This window comes from Podarcis raffonei, chromosome 8, assembly GCF_027172205.1.
Source record: "Podarcis raffonei isolate rPodRaf1 chromosome 8, rPodRaf1.pri, whole genome shotgun sequence".
NCBI lineage: Eukaryota > Metazoa > Chordata > Lepidosauria > Squamata > Lacertidae > Podarcis > Podarcis raffonei.
In genome coordinates this window covers 78,517,043-78,528,883 of record NC_070609.1, presented here as the reverse complement: position 1 = coordinate 78,528,883, position 11,841 = coordinate 78,517,043, and the positions used below count along the sequence as shown (strand labels likewise).

The 11,841-nt window shown below is 49.7% G+C and overlaps 1 protein-coding gene across 1 annotated transcript; it reads right to left on the bottom strand.

The window, feature by feature from the left end:
* Positions 1 to 264: 264 nt before the first annotated feature.
* Positions 265 to 9,776, bottom strand: KLHDC7A (kelch domain containing 7A). The gene is made up of 2 exons (XM_053400997.1): positions 6,987 to 9,776; positions 265 to 1,227 (listed from the first exon to the last, which is right to left on the bottom strand). The coding sequence occupies exon 1, from the start codon at positions 9,628 to 9,630 to the stop codon at positions 7,015 to 7,017; it is 2,616 nt and encodes an 871-aa protein (XP_053256972.1). The 5' UTR covers positions 9,631 to 9,776; the 3' UTR covers positions 265 to 1,227; positions 6,987 to 7,014.
* Positions 9,777 to 11,841: the final 2,065 nt, after the last annotated feature.

Below are 11,841 nucleotides of genomic sequence, written 5' to 3'. Positions count from 1 at the left end.
TCTTCAACCTGGGCTCCTCACACATTGTTGGACTACAATCCCCATCATCCACAGGAGGTGTAGCCAATGGCAGTGGATGATGGGAATCGTAGTCCGACATCTGCAGAACCAAGATTAAAGAGCACAGCTTAAAATCTTGCAGCCTTGAAGGTAAATCGGGGCGGGGGCGATGTCAGATCAGACACCTGGAATATTTTCTTTTCTTATCTTTTGTTGTTTACCAGTACAATGGGATTCACCAAATGGACCCAGGTGCAAAAATCAGGACCCAGACTTATTTGCAGGGTAAGGCTTTGGCTTCCCTGAACTCAGGGGAGTTGAGTGGGACAGAATCCTTCACCACACCTGAGGGCAGCAGAGTAGATTTGGGATTGCCTTAGCTGTGAGTCCTGCACTGCAAGGGGCTGGACTAGATGACCGCTGGGGGAATTTCCAACACTGCAATTCTAAGATTCCATCTTACTAAGATAAACCATCCTGGAAACAGCTAACAGTGACCTGATCCTGGAGCCATCTATAGCTTTTTTTAAAAAAAATCTGCCTATAGTGGGGGAATGAAACTGCAGCCATTTGGAATCTGCACTCCAGATGAGTAATTGGTGGCACTTTGACGAAAATGCATTCTGAGACACCGAGATGTAAAGCGCATTAATGATTATGGCAGGTTATGTATCTTAATTATCCAATTTCAGTCACTTACAGTAATGGAACAACCAAGGGCAAATATGAGGATGCGGCAGAAACCTTGATGAAAGCATGTGGCAGAGATCTCAAAGGCTACTTTGTTGTTACTACTGTTTATTTTATTTTATCTGCATATTCAAGCCCCAGAGAAAATATACATAGGCCCATTTAATTACACACAGGCATTTAAAAAGTCTGCAAAGTTTACTGCCCCTCTCCATTTGAGGTCCACACAGCTTCTGCCGCCATTGGCTGAGTCTCTGTGATGTCATGGAATGCTCATAAGCACACACACACACACACACATTCCCACCTGCTAGAGAGGGGAAACTGTCAGCGATGGAATGTGGTCAAATACTGCAGGGCTGTGAAGTGTGTGTGTGTGTGTGTATTTGCGGTTCATGAGATGGGGCAAATCCTCGCTTGGTGCTGAGGCATATGCTGATCTGTGAACAAGCAAGAAAGGCTTTGGGGGGCTGGGAGCAACTCTCAAAGATGTGGAGTTGAGACCACTTTGGTCCCTCATCAAGCTTGCATCTTGTCCTACTTACAAGGAAAAGAGAGCTTTAGTTTAAAGAATGTTCCAGGCCTTTATGAGATAATTTTTGATTCAATGAGCATTGATTAATTGAGCCCAACGTCTGAGTCATCAGAAAGCTCTTTTAATCTGTATGGGAAAGTGCAGCGGAGAACAGTTGCAGGGATGCCCCCTGCTCTGACCCAGATGCCCTAACCTACCTAGTATTATGAGATGAGTGGCAGTGTGATGTAATGGTTAGAGCACGGGAAGGCAAACTAAGACCCAGGGGCCGGATCCTGCCCAATCGCCTTCTAAATCCGGCCCGCGGATGGTCCAGGAATCAGCATGTTTTTACATGAGTAGAATGTGTGCTTTTATTTAAAATGCATCTCTGGGTTATTTGTGGGGCATAGGAATTTGTTCATCCCCCCCCAAATCTAGTCTGGCCCCCACAAGGTCTGAGGGACAGTGGACTGGCCTCCTGCTGAAAAAGGTTTCTGACCCCTGGGTTAGAGTGTTGGCTTATGACCTGGTAAGACCAGGGTTCGAATTCCCTCTCAGCCATGATGAAGGTCACTGCGTGTGACCTTGGGCCAGTTGCCATCTCTCAGCTTTAACCTACCTCACAGCGTTGTTGTGATGATGAAACGAGGGAAGGGAGAACTGTGCGTCCACCTTCAGGAGGAAAAAAGTGGAACATAGATGTAATAAATAAAACCACTCTGCACATGCGCTCTATGTGGGGCTACCTTTGAAGGTGACCCGGAAACTACAACTAATCCAGAATGCGGCAGCTAGACTGGTGACTGGGAGCGGCCGCCAATACCACATAACACCAGTCTTGAAAGACCTACTCTGGCTCCCAGTACGTTTCCGAGCACAATTCAAAGTGTTGGTGCTGACCTTTAAAGCCCCAAATGGCCTCGGCCCAGTATACCTGAAGGAGCGTCTCCACCCCCATCATTCAGCCCGAACACTGAGGTCCAGCTCCGAGGGTCTTCTGGTGGTTCCTTCACTACGAGAATTGAGGTTACAGGGAACCAGGCAGAGGGCCTTCTCGGTAGTGGCACCCACCCTGTGGAACGCCCTCTCACCAGATGTCAAAGAGAAAACAACTACCAAACTTTTAGAAGACATCTGAAGGCAGCCCTGTTTAGGGAAGCTTTTAATGTTTAATAGGTTATTGTATTTTAATATTCCGTTGGAAGCCGCTCAGAGTGGCTGGGGGAACCCAGCCAGAAGGGCGGGGTATAAATAATAAATTATGATGATGATGATGATGATGATGATTACATGGGCAGAGAACCTCTGGTCTTCAGTTCATCCCAGTGGTGTGATCATGGCAGTTTTGGACTCTGGACTTAATGGTCTTATGGAGAGACCCCTCCATAGTCAGTTAAGTGAATGAGTTGGCTTACTTGGCTTCCCCCACCCCCTGGTGCATTTGGGAGTCGTCTTGCTTTTCCTGCTGGCTGGAGCCTGGGTTTCTGCTTCCCACAAGTCCTGCCCTGATGGTGCTCATGTTACTTTCTGGTGCTGGGTTTGTGGGAGGAGTGACCCCTCCACTGGGCATGTCAGAATGTCTGTACTCATGCAAGAACCCCAAAACTTCCCCATAGAGTGGTCCAGAGAAGAAAGCTCACTCTCACCATAACTGCTTAGGCATAGAGGGTTGTATCCAATTAAGTACAATGTTCCATCTGCCAGAGGTTCTTCGCATTGCAGAGGGTTGGACTAGATGACCACCTGGGGTCCCTTACAACTCTACATTTTCCCCTTTCTTTCCAATCTTAAGTTCAGTTCTATATATTTTCACATTAATTTGTTGTTGTTGTTCTAATTCTATTCTAATTATTTAAGTCCTCCAGAAAATTCAATAGCATTTTACTGTGAATTTCTATTAATACATACATCTTTGCATGCAATTTTGCCTAACATACCCATTCTGGCACAGCCCTGATACAGTGCATTTCTGCATGTTATTTTCACTAACAGATGCATTTTGATGCATGATTGAAACACACACCTGCACTTGCACACACACGACTTGGCTGGAGATTGGCATTGCAAAATTTGGAGAGCTGTTAATTCTCAAGGGGTGATAGTGTTTTCAGTCCTTGTACCATTTTGGAAAGTGTGAAATAGGTGGGTTTTGCGTTGAAAGGTGAAACTGGAATCACATTTCTCCCTGCCGAGAGACGTGAGGACAGCTGCTGCCTTAAAGGTAAAGGGACCGCTGACCATTAGGTCCAGTTGTGGACGACTCTGGGGTTGCGGCGCTCATCTCGCTTTATTGGCCGAGGGAGCCGGCGTACAGCTTCCGGGTCATGTGGCCAGCATGACTAAGCCACTTCTGGCGAACCAGAGCAGCGCACAAAACGCCATTTACCTTCCTGCCGGAGCGGTACCTATTTATCTACTTGCACTTTGACGTGCTTTTGAACTGCTAGCTTGGCAGGAGCAGGGACCGAGCAACGGGAGCTCACCCCATCGCGGGGATTCGAACCGCTGACCTTCTGATCGGCAAGTCCTAGGCTCTGTGGATTAGACCCGCATCCCAGCTGCTGCCTTAAATGCCTTTAAATGGAATTAGATCAATTCGTGGAAGAGGAGGAGACTAGCAAAAGAACATAAGAAGAGCCTGCTGGATCTGGCCAAAAAGCAGTGGTGTGCAGTGAAATTTTTAATAGGGGAACAGTTAGGGCTGCAGGAGCTGACTTGCGAGGGTACTTGGGCGGGTGGGGTGTCCAGACTTTGCACGTGAGCATCGTGCTTCCTTCCCTAAGCCGGGTGTCACAAAAGCCCAGTGCCTGCCCCTCTCTTAATAATAATAATAATAATAATAATAATAATAATAATAATAATAATAATTTATTATTTGTACCCCTCCCATCTGGCTGGGTTTCCCCAGCCACTCTGGGCAGCTTCCAACAAAGATTAAAAATACATCAAAATGTCACACATTAAAAACTTCCCTGAATAGGGCTGCCTTCAGATGTTTTCTAAATGTCTGGAGTTGTTTATCTCTAGGTAAAGGGTAAAGGGTCTCCTGACCATTAGGTCCAGTTGGGACCGACTCTGGGGTTGCGGCGCTCATCTCACTTTATTGGCGTACAGCTTCCGGGTCATGTGGCCAGCATGACTACGCCGCTTCTGGCAAACCAGAGCAGAACACGGAAACGCCGTTTACCTTCCTGCCGCAGCGGTACCTATTTATCTACTTGCACTTGGACGTGCTTTAGAACTGCTAGGTTGGCAGGAGCAGGGACCAAGCAACGGGAGCTTACCCCGTCGCGGGGATTCGAACCGCTGACCTTCTGATCGGCAAGTCCTAGGCTCTGTGGTTTAACCCACAGCGCCACCAGGACTCTGACAGGATGCTGGAGGCCTCCTGCCTCCAGGTGGGCTTTGGGAAGGTGGCAGCAGCGGTAGAGCGTATGCTCCCGAGGGGGGCGTGGTGTGGAGGGTGCCCCGTCAGAGCATATTCCTGGGCTTTGGGAAGGAGGCGCCAGGGAAATATTTAGGGGACTAGCCTAGCCCCCACCCCAGTCCACTGACCACATGCCACTGTAGCCAATGACCTATACTGCATCCTGTTTTTACAACGGCTAGCCAGATACTGCAATGGGGAACACTCAACCTGAGCACTAGAGCCCTAATAATAATAATAATAATAATAATAATAATAATAATAATAAGTCACCCATCTAACTGGGTTGCCCTCCTGGAAGTGCCACAAAACCTCTGCATTCCACCCATGAGAATTTCACCAAATCCCCCCCCCAGCCTTTTGCTAGCTTTCTAATGCAGTTCCCTTTTTTCATTAAGAGCATAAGGAGACTCTGCTGAATCAGGCTAATGTAGCCCAGCAACCTGTTCTCGCAATGGCGTGTTCTTGTAGTTGCCTGTGGGAAACCAGCAAGCAGGATTCGAGTGCAACAGTCCTCTCCCCTCCTGTGGTTTCTATAGCCCCACCACGGGAGCTGGAAAGAATTGTTTGGCAGTTCCTTTTGGGCTGGGAATCACCTTTAAGAACACAACACAGTGGGAGCTTGGTTCTCAAACGCCTTGGTTCTCAAACTCTGGAAACCTGGAAGTAAGTGTTCTGGTTTTCAAAAGTTTTTCGGAAGCCAAACGTCCAATGCGGCATTCGGCTATTGTTTCCAGGGCGCCTGCGCCAATCAGAAGCTGCGCCTTGGTTTTTGAACATTTCGGAAGTCAAGCCGACTTCCGGATCGGATTAAGTTTGGCGCTTTTGTTTTTGCTATTTATTTTGTGGCTTTGTTTTTGAGGCCTTTTTGGTGAATTTGTTTTTGTTTCTGTGTGGGACCCAGTTCAGCTACTGATTGATTGATTGTGTGACTGTGGAAATGGATAAAAGCCAAACAATGACTATCACCAGTGCAGGTAAGAAAAAAAAAATAATTTTTATTTTTATCATCTACAATACTGTCTTATTTATTTTATAGTACAGTACATTGATTATTGCTTTCTTTTTATGGATCAATGGTTTCATTAGATAGTAAAATTCATGCTGTTTTAGCAGTTGTTTTTAAAAGTCTGGAATGGATTAATCCATTTTGCATTACACTTATACCTCGTGTTATGTCTGCTTCACATTGCGGCTTTTCAGGTTACGAACACGGCAAACCCAGAAGTGTTTACTTCTGGGTTCACCCGTGCGCGTGCACAGAAGCGATTTGTGCACTTTGTGCATGCACAGAAGCGCTCTATTGCGCTTTGCGCACAAACAGTAGCGGCGCTCTACTTATGGACTTTTTGGGGCGCGAATGGCACCCCAAAACGAATTGTGTTCATAAGTAGAGGTACCACTGTACTTTCTATGGGAAAGTGCACCTTGGTTTTGGAATTCTTTGGTTTTAGATTGGACTTCCGGAACGGATTAACTTTGAGAACCAAGGTACCACTGTAGTGTATTATGAGGCTGCTGGATCAGGCCAATGGCCATTCTAGTCCAGCAAGCAGGATTCGAGCAGAACAGCGCCTTCCCCTCCTGCGGTCCCAGCATCTGTGATCCAGAAGCATTGCTGCCTTGAACAGTGGAGGCAGAGCCGAGCCATCATGGCTAGCCGCCATTGAAAGCCCTCTCCTCTTCCATGAATTTGTCTAATCCTTTTTTAAAAGCCACCCAGGTTGGAGGCCATGCCTGCCTCCTGCGGGAGCGAGTTCCACAGTTCATTGATGCGCTGCGTGGTTAATTGATGATTGACAGAGGACGGTTAAAATCAGAGCACGGAAGACCCTTTTGGCACAGTGCCCTGAAAAACATCAATATGGGTGGAATAAACTTTGGTCTTATTCCACAGGGCTCTCCTTATATCCTTGCATCTCTCTCTCCCCTCACTCGCTCCCTCCAGATTGCTATACATTCATAAACAAAATCAGAAGATGACTTTGAGAGCTGAGAGCAGGGGAGAAGGGAGTTGAGTTAGCCATAGGGTTAAGCCTCCCTTGTATCACACATAATGATGGTGTGCAGCAGGATAGTGGTGCCCCGGCTCCGCGGCATTTGCCTACATTCGCGCTAACTAGGCCTGTATTGGCGACCGTCCAAGACCCCAAAGGCTGCGTTTAATTTGCATGCAAATTTACAAGGATTTAAGTGCCTTAAAATAAACAGATCCTGCCAACCCGCTTGTAGCTCCATCTCCCTTGACAGATTTGTGGAAATTGGCTAGTGGGCTGTGTGTGTGTGTGTGTGTGTGAGTGTGTGTGCGTGTGCGTGTGCAGCAGCAAGGCCTGTGGAATCAAGCAGCTTCACCTCCTCGTGGTTCCCACCATCGGTGTCCTCAAACCCTCGTCTGTACCACTTCCCTGTCCGGCAGCACGAGAGTCACAGGCGAAAGGGTCCCTCTGGGGGAAGGGAAAGTTTGTAACTCCTTGGTTCCGAACCGCGGCGAGACATAATCGGCCAGGAAGCGGATGTTGAACTGCCGGCCGATGCAATAGACCAGGTTCTCGACGACGGCACACTGGAAGCTGGCCGGGAAGGGCATGGGGTGGGTGGCACACTCGTACCAAAGCTTGGCCCTGGCACCACAGCGGTAGACACTGATGCCCATACTCCGGTTCAGGTCAAAGCGGTAGATGAACCCATTGACAGTCACCATCTCTGTTGTCCGGTCTTTGTTTCCACCGGTGAGGCTGAACTTCCACGTATCTGTCTGCCCAACGTATCTCAGCAGCATGTAGCGCAGAGTGCCCCCCGTGACGTAGATCTCTCCATCGCACGCCGTGGCGGTGTGGGCCACGGCGAAGGTATCGTTGGGCAGCGGGGCGGCGAAGGTCCAGCGGTCCAGGCGTGGGTCGTAGCGCTCAACAGTGTAGAGGCACTCCCCGCCAATGGCGTACAGGTAGCCATCCAAGGCAACCAGCTTGCAGTGTGGCCTGGCTTGGTTCAGCGGGCAGATCTCGCGCCAGATGTTGGTCAAAGGGTTGTAGCAGAAAACTCGGTTGGATGGCTTCTGGCGCCTCCCCCGTCCTTCACAGCCGGCCGCCACAAAGAGGTAATTGAACATGCTGCACATGGCACAACCCTTGGAGACGACTTCCAGAGGCACGTGAGTCAACAGGTGCCAGGTATCCTGTTGGTCGTCGTAGTAGCAGAGCCTGCTTGCATGCTGGCTCTCCCCCTGGGAGCTGACGTCCGCCACAGCCACGTACTTCCTCCCCCGCATCCTCCTCTGCAGGATCAGATCTCTCTCCATGCCGTTGAGGCGGCTGTAGATTGCGTGGGTCCTGAGCACCTGGAGGTAGTTGTCGCTCATGACCTTGTAGGCCGCTTCCCGAAGCGTCTCCAGCTTCTGCTTCTTGGCCGTACACAAGACCTCGTAGCAGTTCCCCAAGTCCAGGTGGATGTCGATGGAGGACTCTGAGCTGAGCGGGATGTGGAAGAACTTGGCGCCAGCCACCAGCTCCACTGTGGGTTCCTCACTCGTGTCGCTTTGGAGACTCTGCATGGACCCGACCAGTGAAGAAATGGAGCTGGAACGGAGGGGGCTGAGAGGTGGCGTGTCCAGTCCTGACAGCCCAGAAGCCAGACAGTCAAACCCTTCCATAGGGACCTGAAGCTCTGGGTTGTCTATGATTTGATGGAGGCTGTCTTTCCGGCTGAAGCTGCCAGCTCCAGGTCCTGGAGGTTTCTTGGACCTCTTTTCTTGGACAGCAGCCTCATCCTGGCTCCCAGGTTGCCGGGGCTTTGTTTCATCCTGGATAAGATGAGGAAGAGCACCAGGAGATGGAACATCCTCAGGGTCATCTTCTGCTGCTGAGGACTGGGCTGATTCCTGACCCAACCGCTCATCAGAAGCATCAGGGATGTTGATCACAGGTAGCTGAGAAAATGGTTGGGTACCCAGGCTGGTGCAGGAAGGCATTTCCTTCAGGACCGACTGGGAGAAGGACTGAATGTAGTAATCATAGATTTTGCCTCTCAGGCTGGTCCCAGGGACCCGTGGTTGCCCATTACTGTTCTCCTGGAACTTCTGCTCTTTAACAAGGCTCTCCTCCACCTGAACTTGGGCCACAGAGGAGAACATGTACGTGGTGTGTGACCCAGCATGGCTATGGTTCATCTTCAGGCCCATGTCAGAAGTGGCATGGAACGACGGACGGGTCCTGTCCTGCTCCTCTTGGGTCGGGGCTAAATGCTGCCTCTCCTCTTCTCCAGGTGGATCACTTCTCCCTCCTCCTAAAGTGGAGCCATTCTCATCTGCAGGGTGAAGTGCTGCATGCCCAGATCCCTTCTCCTGAGCAGCCAGGCAAAGTCCATCTTCTGCAGAGCTGACATCCTTGTGGCTGCCGTTCAAACTGCAGAAGCCGCCTTCTGGGGAGAGCAAACCCAGAGAAGGCAACCTGCCCTCTGACTCCGTTGCAGTCTCTGTGACTGCGGCACTGTTTCCATTGCTGAGGACAGCACCAGAAGTCTCCCCTTCCTTCTCCTCTTCTTCCACCGAGAATTTTCTGTCTGGTGGCAGCCTGCTTCCCAGGTGACTCACCCTCTCCTTCTCCTGTTTCTTCACCTTTCTTTCCCCATCTGGCTCTCTGCAGGCAGGTATATCTTGCCCTCTAGATTCCCCAAAGACCGCAGGCCCAGGTGCCTGAAGCGGCGGGTTACCCCCTGCCCTGTGGTTCGGCTTCTCACCCTTGCTGTTGACCCACCGGTGCCTCAGTCCAGGGGGCAGTTCTTCCTCCCTGCAGCAGACCATGCTCTCCGTCCCCTCTGCGTCTTCACTGCCCTTGCCTCTCTCCCCGCTGGCTCCTTGCTGGCTGCCGCAGGGCACCCGAGACTTGTAATATCTGTACGCCAAAGTCAGTAGGAGGAAGGCGGCGGCCGAGAGGGCCACCCTAGCAGCCAGCTGCATATCTGAGGTCTGCTCTCCGCTTACCTGGACGCCGGGGGTCATCCTTCCATACCACGCTGGGTGCTCAGGAATGCGAGAAATCCGAAGTTAATTATTTCTTGAGCAGGGGCTGGCTCCAAGCGGCCAAGGCCTGACTCCCAGGAAGGTGACTTTTACCTGCCGACAGGTAGAGAACACCGCAGGCTCCCTGGCTGGTCTCCCTCCCTCCCTCCCTCCCTCTGTGTATGCCAGGTGTCTGCTTACCATAGGAGGTTTGCATATTTGAACAAGGTGGGCCGGGCCGGACACAGGTGACACGGGATGTGTGTGTGTGTGTGTTTGTGTGTATTAAGTGGAAAACAAAGCAAGCAGACAAGACAGAGTCTCCCAAATGGGGGTTTAGTTTACCAAGCTTCTGTAAACAAGAGAGGAAACTTTGGAAAGCTACGAGGAAGTAGGAAGAGAAAATGAACAGGTGCCTGTAAAAATAGATTTTCCTGAGCTGATAGGAGCTGGTCACTGATTATGGTTTTCTCCTTCAGTGCTCACTTTTGGAACTCGGCCAATGAACATTTTTTCAGGCGGCACATTGTTAAACTATGGAACTCACTCCAGCAGGAAAAAGGGATGACCTGCTTTAAAAGAGTATTGGATCAAATCATGGAGTAGAGAGCTATTGATGGCTGCTTAGCACAATGGCTATGCTCTGCCTCCAGACCCTCCAAGTGTCTCTATATTTCAGGGACAGTCCCGGATTTGCAGAAGCTGTCCTGGTTTCTGATTTCATAGAGTTGAAAGAGACCCTAAGGATCATCTAGTCCAACCCCCTGCATTGCAGGAAGACGCAGTTGTCCCATACAGGGATCAAACCTGCAACCTTGGCGTTATCAGCACTGTGCACTAACCAACTGAGCTACTGCATGGCTGCCTTGAGATGTCTTTTAAGAGTTGTATAGTTCCTTATCTCCTTGGCTCGGGGGGGGGGGTCGCATAACTCCATACCCTCTGATATTTCTCTGATGAAAATAGGGATGCCCTAAGGATGTGGGTGGTGCTGTGGTCTAAACCACTGAGACTAGGGTTCGCCGATCGGAAGGTCGGTGGTTCGAATCCCTGCGAGAGAGTGAGCTCCCATTGCTCGGTCCCAGCTCCTGCCAACTTAGCAGTTTGAAAGCACGTCAAAGTGCAAGTAGATAAATAGGTACTGCTCCGGCGTGAAGGTAAACGGCGTTTCCGTGCGCTGCTCTGGTTTCACCAGAAGCGGCTTAGTGATGCTGGCCACATGACCCGGAAAAACTGTCTGCAGACAAAGACCGGCTCGCTTGGCCAGTAAAGCGAGATGAGCGCCGCAACCCCAGAGTCGTTTGAGACTGGACTTAACTGTCAGGGGTCCTTTACCTTTACCTTTTAAAGGAAAAACTGGACATTTCTGGGTCAAGTCAGAAACTGGGACGGCTTCTGCAAATCCGGGACTGTCATGGGAAAATAGGGACACACTGTTGCACATAGCTCAAGAGCTTTTGCCTGGCTAGGATGAGGCCCTGAATTGGGATAATGCCTCTTGCTTGCTTAGATGGAGAGGCACATGTGCTTTTGTAGAAAACCCTGGGCATATTTCCTGGCCGGAATGTATGCTACTATTGCAAGACAAGAGATGTATCAGTTGCTCCACTTAACATTGTTTCTGCTGGAAGCTTGACCAAGCAGGGGGAGGGGCTGAGTCCACCTTCAAGGCTGAAAATGTTTCCCCACCCCTGTTCAAAGGCTTTTAGGTTGTTGAACCGGGACTCTTCTTTCACTTTCTCCTCACAAGCCTCGAGATTCACAGACAAGGCCATCTGAAACACGGGAAGTTTCATAGGCCTTGCTATTCCTGAACTCTGTCAAAGAGGTCAAAGTCCCTGGAAGGCTGCAGTTCATAAAAGTTGCCGCTCGCACCAGACTGTGATTTTTTTATCGTAATCATTTGCATGCTCTACAGGGATTTTATATATGCATATTAGCGCTGCCATACGTCGAGAATTTCTCAGACATATCCGGGATTTATCAGGCGGACGGGATTTCTGAAGATGGGTAGAAATGTCTGGGGAAAGTCGGGTGTATGGCAACCCATGTTGGAAGTGTTGCTTTTCTTGGCGAATTTCCTAAAAAACAGCTCAAAAACTTCATTTTTTTGTTTGTTTGAGACTTTGCAAAAACTTTTGTGCCCAGATTTTCACTTTTAGAAATATGTATATGGTTTTAATTCCATTAATGCTTATTTTTAAAAAAATG

Bases quoted from the DNA above. Each gene is read 5' to 3' on its own strand.
- KLHDC7A (XM_053400997.1), bottom strand. From the start codon at position 9,630: ATGACCCCCGGCGTCCAGGTAAGCGGAGAGCAGACCTCAGATATGCAG.